General features: G+C 47.9%; 2 protein-coding genes and 1 non-coding gene across 5 annotated transcripts in view; 1 reads left to right on the top strand and 2 right to left on the bottom strand.

Annotated features, from left to right (window-relative positions):
• Positions 1-344: 344 nt before the first annotated feature.
• Positions 345-406, bottom strand: LOC115031359 (U7 small nuclear RNA). The gene has a single exon (XR_003837000.1). It is a non-coding gene; the product is annotated as a U7 small nuclear RNA (small nuclear RNA).
• A 3165-nt stretch (positions 407-3571) lies between these two features.
• On the top strand, positions 3572-18713 carry Ephb6 (EPH receptor B6). Of its 2 annotated transcripts, none has more exons than XM_021165197.3 (18): positions 3572-3913; positions 10741-10812; positions 11319-11518; positions 11849-11913; positions 12161-12923; positions 13556-13711; positions 13986-14336; positions 14531-14655; positions 14820-14982; positions 15336-15450; positions 15699-15751; positions 15919-16038; positions 16140-16387; positions 16644-16817; positions 17304-17453; positions 17680-17873; positions 17996-18151; positions 18269-18713. In XM_021165197.3, exons 3-18 carry the CDS (start codon positions 11416-11418, stop codon positions 18375-18377), a joined length of 3045 nt encoding a protein of 1014 aa, XP_021020856.1. In that variant the 5' UTR covers positions 3572-3913; positions 10741-10812; positions 11319-11415; the 3' UTR covers positions 18378-18713. The 2 variants fall into 2 exon arrangements, with proteins under 2 accessions (XP_021020856.1, XP_021020855.1); XM_021165196.3 differs by having other exon boundaries at positions 11315-11518.
• Trpv6 (transient receptor potential cation channel subfamily V member 6) overlaps positions 18713-19905 on the bottom strand; it is a 15639-nt gene continuing 14446 nt past the window's right edge. For both annotated transcript variants that reach the window (XM_085840662.1, XM_021165016.2), the window contains 2 exons: positions 19742-19848; positions 18713-19431 (listed from right to left, as the gene is read on the bottom strand). In XM_085840662.1, coding sequence (XP_085696788.1) covers positions 19140-19431; positions 19742-19848 — 399 coding nt within the window. In that variant the 3' untranslated portion in view covers positions 18713-19139. The remainder of the gene's footprint in view (positions 19432-19741; positions 19849-19905) is intronic.

The following is a 19905-nucleotide window of genomic DNA, read 5'->3' as shown; positions in this document are numbered from 1 at the left end:
TTAAAAGCATATCTTTACCCAGAACTGATTCCCAGCATCCACATGATGGCTCACAATCAGCCATAATTTCAATTCCGGGCGTTCCGATGCCCTCTTCTGACCACTGGCACCAAGCACACTCACAGTGTGTGCCAAGGGCCAGCCTTGGCTTGGTTAGGGGAATCCTGAGGGAGGAATGTTTTGGAGTGGTGGAAGAAAAAAACCTCGAAGTCAGTGATGAGTGTAAGCTGACAGCTCTGTAGTCTGCTCAAGACAGCTTTCTCTTGATAGGAAAAATTCTAAACACATTCTGGATAGTTCATTTATTTTCTGACCCAAGTCAGAAAGAGTGCTAAAAAAATTTCTCGTGTTTTCTGACCAAAGTCAGAAAACTTGCTAGGAAAATTCTAAAAGAGCTCTGTTAGCTCGCTAATTCGTTTTTTTTTTTTTTTTTTTGGTTTTCCAAACAAAGTCAGAAAACTTCCCAGACAAATTCCAAACAGGAACTACAATAACTTTCCAGACAGTTCATCTTTTATAGACCAAAGACTAGTCTTTGATGTATATATCAATTCAGTCATTTGCCCTAGGTTTCCTTTTGATTATCCCATGAATCAGCATTTTATGACCTTAGCCCCTTGATTCTTAAAATATAACAGCAAATACATTGTTTTTAACATAGCAAACGAATTCAGAAATCTGTGTGCCTTTGTAAGCATAAATAATAAGCTAGCTGAGTGGGATCCTGTCCTAAGATCACCACTCCCACCATTCCTGGACCTAAAGCCGCTCTATCCCAGGCTGACCTTGAACTCAGAAATCTATCTGCTTTTGTAAGCATAAACACTAAGTTTATCTGGGTGGGATCTTGGCCTGAGGTCACCTTTCCCTTAGTCTCTTTATCTCCTTAATATCCTTCTGATAAGGCTGCTCAGAGAAACTTCGTCTCAAAAACAACAACAACAACAACATATCCATCTGACAAGCTGGCTCGTTAGTGCAGCTACCTCTGCTCTTTTAGGTTCATGAAGGCCCTCATAAATTCATGTTACATCCTTATATTTTGCATAGGTGCAAAATTATACACTCTCGAACCCACTTTTCAGAGTTCTTTGCCATAGCCTTAAGGGCTGTCTTGAAAGTCTCAGTGTCACAGAGACATATTCTCATTTCCTAGGATTGATCTGTTCTTAATTATCATGGAGTCATTAACCTTGGCAGAGAAGACTTTCCCCCTGGTGGGGGAGCATATATTTAATATGTATGTGTTTGTATGTATATATATGTATATACATATATATATACACATATGTGTGTATATGTGTATATATGTGTGTGTACATTATATGTAAATACTATATAGTATACAACTTTATATATATATGTATATATATATGTATAAAGTTAAATATATGCATTATTATACTGTCCAAACAAGCCTTACACCTAGCACCATCAACACTTGTGGAAACCCACTCCATGTTGGCTGCTCCAGCAGGAACCTTGTGATGTGTTCCCTTCCCTTCCCTTCTCTGCCTGGGCAAGACTCAGCAAGTGTGTATACATACATTCAGGCAAAACACTCATACACAATAAAATAAAATATAAAAACTTGGTTTGAAATCATGTAGATTAGGATATAAGGCTAATTGTAATAATAAATTGAATCTTCTATGCATTCTGGATACAATAATGTTTTTTTTGAAAACCAGACATTCATATTTTCTTAACAAGAAAAAAATTGGCTGATTACATAAGTCTAAATTAATAGAAACGGAGATTGTAATCTGTCATACAATAAAAAGAAAACAAAGATTTTATTGTAATCATAATGCAAAGTTATACTAGAATTTCTGGGCTTCATAAAGAAATATCTATATTTTGGTTTTGTGAATATGTTTAAACATGCTTTATGTACTTTCTTACTTTTTAAAGTTTCCAGGCATGTAGGAAAGGCTGGAGGTACAGGGTATATGTTTAATGAGAGCACTAACAGCATTCCAGATGGTAACAGGAAATACATAGATGCCCAGATAGATGTGATGATAGATACATGGTAGAATTGTCTAATAATGCAGATGTTGCAAGATCAGCCCCCCCCCCTTCAGTCGTTGAAAGCATTGGAAAGAGTTAACCACAAATAAAGAAAGCTCTTTATCAGGAAGCTTAGAAACAAATGGAAGAAATACGAGTTATAGGCACACCAGTGTAATTGAAGTTTTAATGAGGTCCAAATGCAGGTCATTAAACTTAATCAGGCTTATTAATTGATCCTCGATATTATGAGCGAACAACCTCCTGTCCAAGTAGGGACTCGTTATTTGTCTTTATCTTTCTATCACTCATTCAGCCAATTCATTAACGACCGTTTCTCTCTCAGTACCTCAAGGAGTTTCATTGTTTGGTTTCTTGTGCATGTTGGCTCATAGTCTCTTTCACAATTTTCATTGGTTTCTAAATGTTCTTTAAGTACCAGTTATGATCAGCCCATATGCAGCTAGCTAGTACTTTCATAAGGATGCCTTTGAATAAGTGAAAGGGGGTATAAGATGGGACAGGGAAATAGGGGAGAAGGGGGTAAAGGGGCGTGCAGAAGAATTCACAGGATACCTGTGCTCCCTCAAAGAACCAGCAGGTGGTAGCAACACTTCGTGCGAAGGCTGCATTCCTTGCTCCGCGGGACCTAAACAATAGACCCCCCAAACCAGTACTCTAGTTTAGAAATGGTTAGGGCTGGGTAGAAACGCTTCTCCCTAGTAGCAAGCTCGCTCTGTTCCGCCCCTGCATCCAGGTACTGACTGAGTGGACCTTCTACGGCTGTGGGAAGGTACTCTGCGGAGCGCGCACCAGGGAGGTGGCACCCAGACTGGGTGCAGCGACTTGTCCAAGCCAGGTCTGCGCCAGGCACAGACATCGGACTTCCCGGACTCCGCCCCAGGCTTCCCTGCCTTTGAGGCGGTTGAAGGTTCAATTCAGAAGCCCCATCGCTGACCCAGATTCAGGCACAGAAACAGATACAAGTCTGAAGCTAGCACAGGGACCTTTTCCTTCCCAGACGCTTGCACTGTCTCTGGCTGTTCTGCCCTCCCGTGCTCCCAAGACTTGTTTCTCCTTCCACCTCCTCCTTTTTTTTTTTCTTTTTTCTGCTCACGCCCACCTCAGTTCAATCCGGAGTAGAAGCCCCACTGGTTTAGTTCCTAGAGTTAAAGAAGAGAGAGGGAGGAGCCATAGGAGCAGCGCCTGGGCTTCAGCCTGGCCATCAGCTGCCAGCCAGTAGCGCTTTGCTCCGCTGATGCTCGGGCGCGAGCTACAGGGTTTTAAACACGCCTCGCAGCGGCGCCCACTGGCCGCCTCCTCCCGGACCCTAACTCGTGCGGTCCTCCTGCTCACGTCCCCTCCGCCCGCCAGGACCCGCGGGAGGAGGCCGACCCTCCTTGGCACCCGGGCGGGCCCAGGGCGCGCCCAGCGTCTCCACTGCACGCCCCGCTGGGGATCGCGCGCCGCGCACTTGGGTCCTAGGCCCAGAGGGCGGGCTCGGCTCCCGGAAGAGAAGAGCGAGAGCGGCTGAAGGGGCTGGAGAGGGGCGGGCCAGGCTGGGAGAGACGAGAGGGGGCGGGCCCGGCTGCGTTCGCCCAGCCAGCGCTTGGGAGCAGCGGGCGTCCGAACCCGAGACCACAGCTCAGCGACTCCGATCGTGACACCGGCCCCCGCACGATTCCCCAGGGCCCCGCCTAGGGAGCAGTCCCTGCTTGCAGCCTTGGGTCCTCTCCCAGAATCCCAGAGACTCTAAGCTGCGAGCAGACGTGGGCCCCTGGGAAGCGAGGTCCCCAGACCAGAGAGGACACGCGCGACGCTAGGAAAGATCTGCGAGGTGCAGATCCACCGCGGGGGCCTCGGGGGGCGCAGACCTGCAGAGCTGGAGGCCGGCTGGAAGGTGAGCCCGGGATTTGGGAGGTCGGAGGGTACTGTGTCTGGAGAGTAAGGGATTAGGGTTTGCAAAGTAGAGGATCTCTCTAGCATGGGCCTATGCACACCCTGGATGGGGATCTTTTATGGGGGAGTACTGGGTATAGCTCTCCAAGGCGAGAGTAGGTTCCTGAGAGACTGCCCCTTCATCCATGCTCTTTATTCTGTGTGTCCTGGGTATTAAAATTCTTCCATCACGTTTCCATCGACCCTCCTGTGCCTGTGACTTGGGGTGTGTGTGTGTGGGGGGGGGGGGCGGTTAACCTCACAAAGGTCAGGCTCCCAGCATTCAGAAAAGGTTTGACCATGCCTCTGACTCCTGTGGCATCTCTCCAATCCCCTCGCTGCATGGTGGAGCTGGCAGGAGCAAGGGGCAATCGACATCTACAGCCCCCTTTAAGCCTGGAAATAGAGGCTTGGAATTTGAGCCCCAACCGTAAGCACGCCCCCTCCAGTTGGAAACAAAGTCTCCTGCTTGCTCCTGCCCCAGCTCCACCCCCTCTATGCATCTGGGTGCTTGGCCCAGCCTGCCTCTGCCCCTGCCCACTGATCTTGGCCGTCTGGCACCCTCTCTCCTCCCATCCCTGGGGGAACTGGCAGGGGACCAGCATAGCTGATGTTGTAATATCCCTGGCAGTGCCCATGTAGAAGTGCTGCCCAGCCTGTTCCCAATCAGTTAACTCAGGCCCTCCACCCGTCAGGGGAACTTGACTCAGGTGGTTCTGGAAGGGAAGATGATGCTTCTCAAAGGAGAGACCAGTGGGAGTGACTGGTAGGGCTGTTGAGAGTCCTTGGAGGCTGAGCCAGTAATAGGACATTTAGGGACTGAATCTTGCTCATAGCAACTATGGACCCTTGAAAGCTGTGAGCCTTTTGTCTTGAAGGAAGATTGCCATGAGTGCCCCAGTGTACCTACCTAATGACATATGGATGAGTCTTTTCCAGTCTATTGGCCCATTCATCGTACAAGAAGATGAATGATAAAGACCAGGGAGTTACCAGCATGCTGGGAATAACAGGCCATGATGGCTGAGCATGAGAAAGGCAGGGCCATTCTCTGGGATAGTCTTTCCTCAGCTCTTCACCTACTCATGAACATGTCCATATGGTTTCCTATCATTCTTCCATGCCTCACTGCAGGTAGGAGGACTATGGGAACATCTGAAGATGCAGGAAGCCTTGATTCCCCATCCTCTACCCAATGCCCACCCAGTGCTTCAGCAGAAGCATCTTGCTAGAGAGCAGCTCACAGCCAGTGAGGATGGAACAGGGTCCATAGCAAGGACAGCATTTCATTAGACCCCTGAAACTCAGTGCTCTGCTGCTGTCTACTGACTCTCATGTACATTTCCTTATACTCCACCAGTCATTTGTGGATTCAGGAACTACTCCAGGCCCCCAGGGCTTTCTCCCATCACCTTTCAGGACTCATTGCTCCCATATATTTTCCCCTAAGCCCCCCCCCCCCTTATATTCTTTCCCAGCACTGTTATGACCCCAGTCAGTGAACAGCCAACGTGATTCATTTTCCATGGCTGTCTGGCTAGACCTAGACATTGCTTGCATCTTAAATGCCTCTCCTGTCTACAAAGACTGGGAGTAGGAGGTACAAGTGCTTGAGCCAGCATGCTTCTAGGGTACATTCTTGGAGGCCAGAGATCTCCAGGGACATAGAACTGTCCTCAGGTAGGTAATCCAGAAATTGGCTCCTCCAATTTGGTCAGCAGAAGGTCAAGAGTCAGATGATAGCTACCTCCTCCCTGTCTGTCCTGAAGGCTGCCTTGAAGCCTCATGGGATCCTTTTCAAGGCACAAGGCCAGAGCACGGAGAGAGCTCACCAGAGAATCTCCAGGGTGCAGATTAAAGGGTAGAGACTGCAGCAGTCAGCTGAACAAGGATTATATTGGAATTTCCTGGGTGTTCAACAGCTGCAGAACAGGACAGAGGACTAGCCTATAGTACTGACCCCTCCCACGCTGACCCTGCAGCTAACAGGTGTGAAAACCAGCTGAGCAACCACAAGTGACCTAAAGCCACTGGTCCCTCGCTTTGAGAACGCTCCCCATCCTTGCTGGACAGCAGCTAACCATACCTCATGAAACTCTCTCTCCTAAGCCTCCCTCTGTTGCCCGAGAGGCCCCTCCTGACACCTTACCAGTATCCAGTTCCCTCTGTTCCCCCTCTTTCCCTTTGTAGACATAGTCTTTAGCCCAGCATGGAGAGAGAGGAGCATGCTGACAGCTTAAACTTCTTGGGAGAGAAGCTTAAAGAACACCCAAGTCCAAAAGTTACTTCGCCTTTGTTGCTGACATCCTTTGGCTCCATCACTGCAGTTTTGCCTCTTGGGTCTTATAGTTAAAAATTCCTAGTTGTTCCCAAAACTAATGGGGAAAGGGGAAAAAGAGAGAATAAACATACAAATATAACATATGCTCTACGTGTGCAGTTTCAAAAGTATCCCGTCATATATCCTTGCTTTGTTTAGACTTTAATTTTGAAAATAAGGTGTGCTTATTATAGTAAGAACAAAACAGTTGAGGCATGTACAGAGTTAACTGTCCCCACCATGCATCCTCCACTAGCACCCTCTTACAGTAACCAGTTTTAATGATCCAATATATTTCTTTTGTACCTTGATTTTGCTTACATCTTTTTTTTTAATTTAGAGTGAGATACATAAACTATCAAGTAAGCTGGGTTTGTTCATGAAGGTATCACATTTAGTATTTCATTTAAGCACAGTTAGTTTCTAAAGCTCTTGCAGATTTGCTGATTTAATTTCTTTCAAATCTTTCATTCTCATAGAAGACAAAAATCACAATCGATATCTGATGAGCTAAAATGTTACACGTCTCTGGGTTTTGGCAGTTTCTGAAACCAGACACAGTCTCGATGGCTAAGACCCTGCCTTATTTTATTTTATTTTATTGTGATCTAGTATCTCCAACACACCCAAAAGGTAGATGGAAAAGAAGTTGAGGAAAAGAAAGATGCAAAAATCATGTCATTTTTATCACATGAAACTGTCCTGTTGGTTATTTTCTGAGCTACCATTTACATCCACATTTCAGCCACATTGGGTATTTTATATTTTATAGCTTCATGTACAACTAACATATGAATGTTTCCCTGATTAAGATCTACTATAGCCCTTGCTCAAGTCTAAGGACTTCCAAATCCTGGCTAGTTCCCTGCTTGAGCTGCAGTAGAAATGGGGTTGTCAGACAAGCTAAGAGGGCCGGGCTCACAGAGGCTCCTAGCTGATCCCTTCCCGTTTGGTGACAGGATGCTTAGCTGAGCCCAAGACATTCCTCCTGGATGTTGTGGATACAAGCTGCAAAACAACCTTTGAAAGTCAGGTGCTATGCCCTGGCTCCTTAGTATTCCAGGCAGGAGGAGCACTCCTGTCTTGTCTCTTGTTGCTCTCCTTTCAGAACTTGCTTCAGAGGAATCTGCAGTGCTATGACATAGTTGACAGCAATTACTTCATATCTCAAGGTTCCTTCTTTTTTTTTTTATTCTGGCAATGGAGATACACTGTGAATCTTTTAATTTATAAATAGGAGACTTGGTTGGTTGGATTAGCAAGAATTGATCTAACTTCCTCCTCTGACTCAGCAACATTTTCCCCCCTGAATATACTTATTTTTAATCTTCTATATTCTGGGTCTGAATCTGAAGATTTTTTTCAAACATCAAATTATATTTCTGAATATTTTAAGATCATCCATTCTTTAATTTTTTTTTTTTTTTTTTTTTTTTTTTTTTTTACTAAAGTAAAATACCCAAGCACTCAAATAACAATCCACATTGGATATCTATATTTTATTCTTCTGGGTTCCTGATGACAGGACCTGTGCAGCTTTAACCTATTTCATCATTGCTTTTGTTATTTTCTGGATTTTCTGGAGATAGGCCAGCTTTGTGTAGTCATCAAGCTGAATGCTAAGGCTATACTAGTAGACCTTATCCAAGCAAATATTTTTGTCATTCATCATCTTCTAGAATATTCCATATTGCACAACTGATGCTATCTTTTACATTTTTTTTCTGCCTTGCTTTTCTTTTCCAAACAAAAAGTCCTGTTAACAATGTTAATAAGCTGTTATTTCTTCTCCATGATTGTCCAGTTATAAGCACAAGAAGGCTCCGCCTTTACTGTTTTTTCTTTGTACAGAATCAGAACCCACTCATGTTCTGCCTGAAAGAGACTATTTTGAGGAATATCTTCAGGGCACGTAGTAAAGTAGCCTTCACTGTTTAAAAGCCTGCCTCTGGCATCTTCTGTTCTTGATAACAATGAATCTAAAGACAGTGCCTCTGGATGGGACCTGGGTGGGTTGTTTTGACATTATGGCCCTGGGATTTGTGGTGGGGGTGGCTACACGTCCAGCATATATTACTTTGTGGTATTTATGGAATGACTGTTGATGCTGGAGCCAGTATTACAGAACTTCAGACAGCTACATAAGCTCTGAAGTTTTTCTCTGAGCATTTATTTGATCTGCGAATGATCCTGGCATCATTCAGAACAATGTTTTCAGAGAATCTATGCTTTTTACCAGCTTTTTAACCACATGGAACTGCTTAGTACTTGCCTCTCTCTACAGGTCGTGAATTGTCTATTTCACAGACAGGATATTAGTGGTAATGAGGGAAGAATTCACTGGCTACTTGATTGCTACTCATCAGTCCTCAGGTGTTTTCAAAAGGTGTCCCTCTGGGATGGCTTCATGGGGTGACACTAAAGGCTTTATATTATCACACAGATAACAATTTTCTCAGAAAAGAAAATCAGATGAGCAGGCACAACAGTGCTTCAGTTGACCAAGTACAGTTTAAGTTTAACTTCCCTTCACTGGGAAATGTGTCGTTCTCTGTCATTGGGGACAACCAGGCCAGACTGAGGCTGCCTTTCCAGTTGGCTTCTGGTTTTGCTTTTTGGTTTGCTCATTTGCTTCTCTTTTAAGTTCACTCAGTATTGTGAGCAATGTGCATCTCATTATTCTCCTCAACTGAAATAAATGGATCCTGCCAATCTTTTCCATGTGCCTCGTGAACTTTTGTGACCAAGTTACAGAGAAAGGCAAGAGCACCACCAATAGTGGATGTGGTCTTCCCTGTGGCCCTGGAAGCATCCATTCGTTTTCAAGCTATTGGGTGTAGAACTGCATTTACTAATGGTTATGAAAGTTTCCCGTAGGGGATGGCTCTAGAAATCACTCAGACAGCATAAGCACTATTTTGATTCATTTTACTAGGCAGGTGTTAGCTACAGCTTTAAAAGGGAATCTTAGTTCATTATTAAGTTCAAAACATAATTAATAGTTGTGGAGGATTATTTTGCTATAAAAGTTAAGAAGACAATGAAAATATCTCCCCAGCCTCTGTCATTTTCTTTCTTCCCAAATTTCATGTATCACTTCATAATTTCCTTGTACATGCATACATATTTGTTTACTTTGTATTTGTAGTGCTGGGATTGAATGAAGGGCCTCACATGCTAGACAAATGCTCTAACAGGAGCTAAACACCCAGCTCGATAGCTATTCCTTTTAAGTTAACAAGTAAGAGCTTACTTAATACCATTCTGCATATTCTGCTTTCTCTTGGAAAGCATTTTCATATCCTTACATAAACATCTCACATTGTTGCTTAGGATGTGCCATAATTTCTCAACCATCTTCCTACTGATGTTCAGTTTCTTTACAGATTTTTTTTCCCTTACAAACAATTCACAGTGGCTAAAGACAAAGCTTGGTAATAGAACTCTGTCCAATCCCCTGCATTGCTCTACACCCCCCACCCAACAATATCATAAATGCTGCTATTTAAGCAAATATCATGCAAGTCCATGATACTTGAAGTACTTCTAGATGTCAAGTTATTAGATGTTGACAGTCATTATCCACATGTATATACAATATGAGTTTAACAGTATAATAGAGACAGGACCCTTATCATATCATGTCCAACACTAGGTTCTAAGTCTCATAGGCTAAAATGATAAGGTAATTATTTCAACTTACAACAACAAAGGTCCATCAACTGGACAATGACAGCTAATAAGAAATACAAGTGTGTTCCTCACCATTCAGAGGACGTTCAGAGATCTTGGTACCAACATGTCTGGATTCTGGTGAGGATCATCTTTGTTGCAGACTGTTCTCTACTCATTGTACCTTCACAGCATGGAAAGAAAGCTAGAGAGAGTGCTTTGGGGTCTCTTCTGAGAATACTAATCCACTCATGTAAATCCTCCATGTAGAATTACCTCCCAAAGGTTCTACCTCCTAAAATCATCACACTGGGGAGTAATATTGTAACATATGCATTCATGGTGAAGGCACAAACATCCTTCTGTGACAAATGGCATTTCCCTGTTGTTTCAACATGCCTTCCTGCAGTTATGAGCAAATAAGAAGCATCTTTTCATGTGTTTATGCTATCTGCTTAGTTTTCTGTAGCTCCAAGAGAAAACATGCCCCTTGGGGAAAAGAACCTTTGTTCAGAATGAGTGCCAGACCTACATAGCTTTGTCCTCTCCTAACACAGCCTCATTTATCTTTCAGAGTCGCTATGCCTGTGTTCTTTTTACATCTGTTCTCCCACCTCTCTGCCATTCTTACCCCAAAGCCATTTTTCTTTGTCCCCTTTGCTTCGCTGTCTCTGTGAAATGCCTAGAGTATTCAGGGTGCAATTGCTGGGTCCTAGTGAGAACCCACGTGTCCATAAGGATGAACTGCTTCTTGTATACCTGCTTTTAATGAGAAGAGACTTCTAACTACCATACAGGTTGGCTGCTGGAGGAACGGTGCAGAGTAAATGAAGAGAGCAAACTGGAATAACTCCTATCAGACAAGAAGGGTAAGACTGAATCGGCACTTTGTTATGCTTCCTCTCCAAGAATGAGGGCATTGAGACACAGTCACGAAAAGGGTTAAGATGGAGGCTTGGCATATGTCTCTACAGCTGTGATTCTCAACTTTCCTAATGCTGTGACCTCTTAATGCATTTCTTCGTATTATGGTGACCCCAGCCATAAAATTATTTTCACTGTTTACTTTATAACTGTAATTTTTTTATGAATTGTAATGTAAGTGTCTGCTATGCGGCATATCAAATATGTGACCCCTGTGAATAGGTCCTTCAGCTCCTAAAGGAGTCAGGACCTACAGACTGAGAACTAATGCTCCACAGAAAAGTAGAATTTGTATAACAGAGCCAGATAAATCAACCCTTACTGGCTTCTGCCTAAGGTTTGATCAGGGGCCATGTGAGTGTTATAGAGCAGGCACTATTGGGCCCCTATTATACAGTGTGTGAAAATGACTTCTCTCTGTGTCTTTTCATCCCATGTCCTCCCAAGGAAGCAAGCTTCGCTGTAGACACCAGGTCTTCTGAAAGCCATAGCAGTGCCTCAGAACAGGGCAGTGGCCGAGGCAATGGTGGGAGTGCCGAAGAGACCGCATGGCTACTGAGGGCACGACTGGCTCAGGGAGCAGAGTGGTGGCGGGCATGGTGTGCAGTCTGTGGCTCCTGGTTCTAGGGTCATCAGTTCTGGCTCTGGAAGGTAAGGAGGGGAGGCAGGAGAGTCCCATCAGCCAATGGTGTCAGGTGTGGGGAGTGGCAGGCAGGAAGAGGTCGAGGGGGAGACGGGGGACATGACTCAAAAGCAAAAAAGAATGACGATGTTAAGGAAGCAAAACTATGGGGAGAGTGGTGAACAGAACTTGTATCAAGTATTTTAGACTTAGGATCCTCACCAGTACTGAGCCCCTGCTTGGCAAAATTAAATTGATCTGGGAGAGACAGTATTTGGTTTTCCATGGAATCGAGTGGGAGTATAGCCTTGCCAGCTGGAGGCTTTACACAATGTGTCCCATTATGTCTGTCGGAACAGAGGTGCTGCTGGATACCACAGGAGAGACCTCTGAGATTGGCTGGCTCACCTACCCACCAGGTGGGGTGAGTGCAACCCCTCACTCTGAACCCATCCTCTGGCCCACACTATATACCAGAAAGGGGAACTGAGAGAGAAAATCCCAGATAAGACTCCAACTATTGTAGGGAACAGAGTTTCAGTGTATCCTCTCTGTGCTTTGCTTGCCATGAATGCTAAATCTCAGTGTAACAGATACAGCCCCACAGTGACCCCCTGTCACCTCCCTCTGCAAACTCTGAGCAGTTATTGTTTCTCCTGGTCCCCTTGCAGTGGGATGAGGTGAGTGTTCTAGATGACCAGCGCCGTCTGACTCGGACCTTCGAAGCGTGCCACGTTGCAGGGCTCCCTCCTGGTTCTGGCCAGGACAATTGGCTGCAGACACACTTTGTGGAGCGGCGAGGGGCCCAGAGGGCACACATCCGCCTTCACTTCTCTGTACGAGCCTGTTCCAGCCTGGGTGTGAGTGGGGGTACCTGCCGAGAGACCTTCACCCTTTACTACCGGCAGGCTGATGAGCCAGACGGCCCCGACAGTATTGCGGCCTGGCACCTCAAACGCTGGACCAAAGTGGACACAATTGCAGCAGATGAGAGCTTCCCTGCCTCCTCTTCCTCTTCCTCATGGGCTGTGGGACCCCACAGGACCGGTCAGCGGGTGGGACTGCAGCTGAATGTCAAAGAGCGCAGCTTTGGTCCTCTCACTCAACGTGGCTTCTATGTGGCCTTCCAGGACACAGGGGCCTGCTTGGCCCTTGTGGCAGTCAAACTCTTCTCCTATACCTGTCCCTCCGTCCTGCGTGCCTTTGCCTCTTTTCCTGAGACACAGGCCAGTGGAGCTGGAGGTGCTTCCTTAGTAGCAGCTGTGGGCACCTGTGTAGCTCATGCAGAACCAGAGGAGGATGGAGTAGGAGGCCAGGCAGGGGGCAGCCCCCCAAGGTTACACTGTAATGGCGAAGGCAGGTGGATGGTATCTGTGGGAGGCTGCCGCTGCCAGCCTGGACACCAGCCTGCTCGTGGAGACAAGCTCTGCCAAGGTGAGACACTTTTCCATAGGCCTTGGCCTTGATTGCTCTCCTGAACCCCCCAAATCTGGCTTTGTCCACAAAGTATCTGAAATAAGCCACCTCAGGAAAAGTCCCATTCTCCTCAATTTTACTTTCTATAGCATACAGACTTACTCACTGTTCTTCTCTGAGATTTCTGTAGTTTTCCGTATTTTGTGCCCTGAGACCATGGGCCCAGGAAGTGACAGACAGCAAAAGTTGCTCCATTCTTGGGCTATTTTATGTGGGCTCCTCTGGGCTCATAATCCACCTGACTGGGAACGGTTCATTGTAGGCTGGTGGCTGTGAGGCAGGCAGGCAGGCACTAGCAGCAGATTGGCTAACAAGACCACAGAGAGTTTATGTATCCTGGCTAGTAACACCTACTCCTGAACTTGCCCTGCCCACAGCCCCCAGCACACCCAACTATTCATAAGTGGAAATGAATTCTGTCCCCGGACTGACTAAATAGATCTATGCAGCCCAAAACAGGAGGTGGAGACTGGGTCTCAGGACAAAGAACCATCTCTGGGGAACAAAGGGCACCTTATACAGATGTCTGGAAACTCAGGGTGAGTGGATGAAGTAAACATGACACCTTATTCTCCCCTTTGCCTCTTTAGCCTGCCCTGAGGGATCCTATAAGGCCCTGGCTGGGAATGTTCCCTGTTCACCATGTCCAGCCCGCAGCCACTCCCCTGACCCGGCAGCCCCAGTTTGCCCATGTCTCCAAGGCTTCTACAGGGCCAGTTCGGACCCACCAGAGGCTCCCTGCACTGGTGAGTCTCAGTTCAGCTCAACACATTAAATCAGGGAATGGGTGAGGATTTAGGGGACCTAACTTAACACTGGATGTGAAAGGTCTTTGGAGTTCATTTGAATGACTTGGATTCTCCTGTTTTCTTGGTCCCCTCCCCTCATGACCTACTCTTCCCTCTTTCTCTATCCTTCTTTCTGGCCCTGTTTTCTGCTCTTTTGACCACACCTTCTGTCTTCCTTTATTCCTAAATCACCTACACCTCACAATCCCCATCCCCAAAACACCCCTTCCAGGTCCTCCATCTGCTCCCCGGGAGCTATGGTTTGAGGTGCAAGGCTCTGCACTCATGCTGCACTGGCGCCTGCCTCAGGAGCTGGGTGGACGAGGGGATCTGCTCTTCAATGTTGTGTGCAAGGAGTGTGGAGGTCACGGAGAGCCCAGCAGTGGGGGGATGTGTCGCCGCTGCAGGGACGAGGTGCATTTCGACCCCCGCCAGAGGGGACTGACTGAGAGTCGAGTGTTAGTTGGGGGGCTCCGAGCACATGTGCCATACATCTTGGAAGTGCAGGCTGTCAATGGGGTGTCTGAGCTCAGCCCTGACCCTCCCCAGGCAGCAGCCATCAATGTCAGCACCAGCCATGAAGGTGAGCTCTTTTCCTTCTCTTTAAGGACAGCTTGCTTCAGCTCCTCGGATCCCCTCTTCCCCATGCCTGCTTTCCAGGCAGCCTGCATTAGACATCATATTCTGAACTCTATCCCCTCCACCCTTGGGTGCTGCTGCTTGCAGAGACTCCAGAACCCCCCCCCCCCAACAATAATCCTCCACCCTGCACTTTAGTCCCTTCTGCAGTCCCTGTGATGCACCAGGTGAGCCGGGCAGCCAACAGCATCACAGTATCCTGGCCACAGCCTGAGCAAACAAATGGGAACATCCTCGACTACCAGCTGCGCTACTATGACCAGGTGGGCAGGCAGTTGGGGCACCTCAGCAGAACTAGTGAAAGCTTTCAACCATTAATAACCCCAACCCTGCAGGGGCATGTCTATGGAGGAGGGCACTAGGGATATCACAGAGGAAGAGAGGGGATAAGGCAGGGGAAAAGTGAGTGAGTGATTGTTGTCCCTAGGCAGAAGATGAATCCCACTCCTTTACCATGACCAGTGAGACCAACACTGCCACTGTGACACGGTTGAGCCCTGGCCACATCTATGGCTTCCAGGTGCGGGCACGGACTGCAGCTGGCCACGGCCCCTATGGGGGCAAAGTCTATTTTCAGACATTGCCTCAAGGTGAGAGGAAACCTAGATGGGCATTTGGGTCCCGAGACACTCAAAGCCACAGATCTTGTCCCCTTGCCCTCCAGACCAAAGTGTCTGAGAAAGGAGGATGCTGTGGGTGACCCCTGACTTTAGAGGTTGGATGAGGCGAGCGGGAGGCTGTGAATTAATATGAGTGGGGTTGTAGGTCTGAATGCATGGAGTGTGGACAGTTCTTGAATACAGAGAACTGGAAGGATGTACAATTGGATGAATGTACACGTGGCATGTATGCATGTGGTCCTGTGGATGGCCAGGGGCATCAGAGGCATGTGAACACAAAGCAAGCCTGGCTCCTCCCTGTGACCCTACCACTGATCCCTCAGGTGAACTGTCCTCCCAGCTTCCAGAGAAGCTGTCCTTGGTGATTGGTTCCATCCTGGGGGCCTTGGCCTTCCTTCTACTGGCAGCCATCACTGTACTGGCTGTCATCTTCCAGCGGTGAGGCCCCTGTCACTCCTATCCAACCTACCCCAGTACCATTCAAGTCCTGACAAACCCAGGAATCCCTGCAGCACTTCGCACATCCTTCTACTAGTTCATTGCAAAGGTGGGAAGGAGGGGCCTAGTAGAGTCCTCTCAATCCTTAGACCCACGGGCTGGAATGCTGTCTGCTTGGCCAGGGTGGTTGGGGACAATGCAAGCAGATAGAAGCAAGTGTCATTCTAGGCTATTGGTTTGCCTCTCAGGAAGCGTCGTGGGACCGGCTACACAGAACAACTGCAACAATACAGCAGCCCAGGTTGGGAAGGGGAGAGGGACTGACTGGGATTTGTGGGCTTGGAGCTAGGCACTTGCCTGGTGAGGAAGGAGTTCTTCCTCACCTTCTTCCAGAGGTAGAAGGGTATATCTTGGGTACTTGGGTACTCGTGCTTACAGCATACCTTCATAGCACACTGCCCTCTTCAGGACTTGGAGTGAAGTATTACATTGACCCTTCTACATATGATGACCCCTGCCAGGCCATCAGAGAGCTTGCTCGAGAGGTTGACCCTACATATATCAAGATTGAAGAAGTCATTGGGGCAGGTATTTAAGGGGAAAGAGGTGTCTGGGAGGGCCTTGTGATTCCTTCATAGCACAGCTAAACACATCAATACTTTTATCCATGTTGGTATCAATTCTTCCAGGTTCCTTTGGAGAAGTGCGTCGGGGCCGACTGCAACCCCGGGGAAGGAGGGAACAAGCTGTGGCTATCCAGGCCTTGTGGGCAGGGGGTGCTGAGAGCCTGAAGATGACCTTTCTGGGTCGGGCAGCACTGCTGGGCCAGTTCCAGCATCCCAATATCCTGCGGCTGGAAGGTGTAGTCACTAAGAGTCGGCCTGTCATGGTGCTGACAGAACTCATGGAACTTGGTCCCCTGGACAGCTTTCTTAGGGTCAGTTCTGCTCTGGTGAAGGAAGGTCCATGGGTTGAGGAAAGAAGACAGAGCCTTTGTGTGTCTATCCCATCTCCTGTCATAGGATGGGCCATTGTCCATCCTGGTCTTTCCATACCTTCCTCCATCATGATCTTCATCCTTTATTCATAGGCCATTTTGATTCCCAAATTTGCCCCCAACTGCCATCGTTTGCTAATGTGTGTGTGTTGCAGTATGTTTACCCTGCTGGTGACCTCTGTTCTCTGCTCTTTAGCAGCGAGAGGGCCAGTTCAGTAGCCTGCAGCTGGTGGCCATGCAGCGGGGTGTGGCTGCTGCCATGCAGTACCTGTCCAGCTTTGCCTTTGTTCACCGAGCACTCTCGGCCCGAAGTGTGCTAGTGAATAGCCACCTGGTGTGTAAGGTGGCACGTCTCGGCCACAGTCCTCAGGTGAGCTCAGGGCCTTGGAGCATCAGTGCCCTTCAGCAGGTGCTGGGGGAAAAAGCTAGAATATGGGATGGGTGCTTCAGGTAGGATATTCGGGGAATTAGGGTCTTTGTCACCCGATGAGGAGATGTCTGGATCAAGAGCAACTAAGAGGCTTAAGAATCCAAGAAATAAAGGGGGAGTACGGGAGACGGGTAAAACTAGTACCCATTCCTCCTTACTGTCAATGCAGAGGCCGTGCAGGCTGCCGAGTCAGCAGAGTGATATTAAAAATCCACATGCTCCACTCAAGCCCCATGACCTTGTGCAGTTTTATATTTTCTAAGCCTTGATTCTGTGTCTTGATGTGTGTCTACTCTTCAGGATGGTTAAGGGACTTGAAAGAGATGCTGATGGGAAACTCCCAAGACATCTAAGCATTTAAGTTGCCCAATGAATTGGTCACTCACTGTGGTTATTAATTAGTTTACCTCTGGTTCTGCTCTCTAGGGTTCAAGTTCCTTGCTTCGCTGGGCAGCCCCAGAGGTCATTACACATGGGAAGTATACAACATCCAGCGATGTCTGGAGCTTTGGGATACTCATGTGGGAAGTGATGAGCTATGGAGAACGGCCCTACTGGGACATGAATGAGCAGGAGGTGAATGTGACATAGACCTTTGCTGATGTCCCTCTCTGGTCTTATATCCTAAGCCCACCCTTTTTGGGCCCATTCTATTCTAAGAGTTTGCGACTGGAGCATTTCGTATTTTTCTAATTCCCTTTCCACTTCAACTCCATGCTGCAGCCAAACTCAGCCCATTCTCCACTTTCCTAACACTTGTACTGGTACTAGCTTCTCATCATATGATCCTCTTGGCCTGCAGGTACTAAACGCAATAGAGCAAGAGTTCCGGCTGCCCCCACCTCCAGGGTGCCCCCCTGGACTACATCTACTGATGCTAGACACTTGGCAGAAGGACCGTGCCCGTCGGCCTCATTTTGACCAGCTGGTAGCTGCATTTGACAAGATGATACGCAAGCCTGATACTCTCCAGGCTGAAGGGGGCTCAGGGGACAGGTCTGAAGCTTGGGGCAGGAGCCTGGGAAAGCCAGGGAGGGTGGATAGAAACCAAAAGGAAAATTGAGCAGAGAGAATAAGATGAAGAGGAAACCTGACTTGCTTGCTCCTCCCCATCTTAGGCCTTCCCAGGCTCTTCTGAACCCTGTGGCCTTGGACTTCCCTTGCTTGGACTCTCCCCAGGCCTGGCTTTCAGCCATTGGACTAGAGTGCTACCAGGACAACTTCTCCAAGTTTGGTCTTTCCACTTTCAGTGATGTGGCTCAGCTCAGCCTGGAGTAAGCAGAGGGTCGGTGAGGTGGGAGGGTGACCACTCTGGGCCCCAGGCAAGGGGGTAGGTACATCTGGGATCTTAAAGACACTGGTCCAAGTCTGATCCACTCCTTCCCCACCAGAGACCTGCCAGGCCTGGGCATCACCCTAGCTGGCCACCAGAAGAAACTTCTGCACAACATTCAGCTCCTCCAGCAGCACCTGAGGCAGCCAGGCTCAGTGGAAGTGTAAAGCCTGCTCGGGAGTCTGTGAGCCGCCGATGCCCCAACCCAGTCCTGGCCATAGGGTGGAGAAGGGGCGTGTGAGACTGAGTCAGGCTCTACTCCAGCTTCCATGCCTGTCACATTAAACCCAGCCCTCTGGACATTGCACCCCCAAATCCTGCTCTTCCAACAGCCTCCCCCATATTAAAAGGAAAGAAGGGAATTTACAAGTTGAGGTGTGTCCATGCCTCAGTCTGCAAAGAAGGGTTAGGGAGGCCTCGGAGGAGGAGCAGAGCGGCATGACAGGGTGGGCCAGTGCTTGAGTTCACTGAAACAGAAAGGGAGTTGGGTGGGGATCAGGAAATGACTTTATTGGAAGGTGGCAAGGCTCAGCCTAGCTTCCCCACCCCTAGACTGGTGCCTGTATCTGTCCATCACACACCTTCCCACAATCTCAGTGTTCTCCATCCGTCGTCTGGAGCACCCTGGGAAGAGTTCTGTGCCCTTCCACTTATTAGACCTGGGAGGAGACAGGTGCCTGAGATAGGAAGCCTGTCTTTAAAGTGCTCTGGTGTGCAGGGGAGCTTCCATAAGAGAACAAGGAATGCTTGGCTGAGGCACGGACCACAGAGTCATCTTCCTTTTGCTCCAAGATAAAGGAGTTGTGGAGCCCTGGAGCATTTATTCCCAGTGTACATCCTTTGCATGTTCCTCCTTCTCCCTTGGACTCGCAGGATGACCTTAGCTGTCTTTCTTTCATTCTGTTCTGATGCTTGGTGAGAGCCAACATTCAGATCTGGTACTCCCAGCCCTCCCCATCTTCTAGGCCTCGGTTGATTATCCCCCGCAGGTCCTTCCTCAGGGTCCCTTGTCGAAGCCTTTCCCAATTGGTGCTGCTTCGGGAGGTACTTCGAGATACTGAGGGTGTAGGAAAGGACAGATAGGCACCAAAGGGATGTGCTGTCTCCAGTTTTTCTCCTGAATCTTTTTCCAAGTCCTCAGAGTAGAGGCCATCTTGTTGCTGGAAGGCCTGTGCATAGCGGCGGATGCGTTGTCTGTTGAGATCTTGCCTGTCTTCCACCCTAGGGAGAGTGGAAGAAGGGATTTCTGAAAAGAAGATCCAAGTTCAACACTTGTCATCCAGCCCTACCAGAGTTGAAGGTTCTGTGCAGCCAGTGTGGGAACACAGAGCACCAACCCTTCAACAGCCAAGCCTCTGAGAGCTGCAGGCTCATCTCTGATGATGCTTAAGGGGCCCAAGCTCAAAACTGAGTCTTGTCCTCAGTTAAGACAATGAACACGGGTTCTAGAAAGCATACAGGCCTCCACAGAGCTTCTAGGAACAAGAGAAATCATCTAAAGTGACTGCTTAAGGAATACCACATCACTTACCTCAAGAACCAGCGGTCGCCAAGACCATACTCTCGCCCACATATCCCAGAGCGAGGCCACAGGCAACGAGGTAGCTTCCGCTCTAACATCACAGTGGTGGCCACAACCTTTATTTAGGTAGAGAAAGGGAAGTGAGAGCAGGTCAGGTGCTTACTGAGAAGGGC

The sequence above is a fragment of the Mus caroli genome, unplaced genomic scaffold (assembly GCF_978045245.1).
Source record: "Mus caroli unplaced genomic scaffold, Mus_caroli_1 scaffold_7, whole genome shotgun sequence".
In the NCBI taxonomy this organism is placed as follows: Eukaryota; Metazoa; Chordata; class Mammalia; order Rodentia; family Muridae; genus Mus; species Mus caroli.
This window is presented reverse-complemented; position numbering and strand designations above follow the sequence as displayed.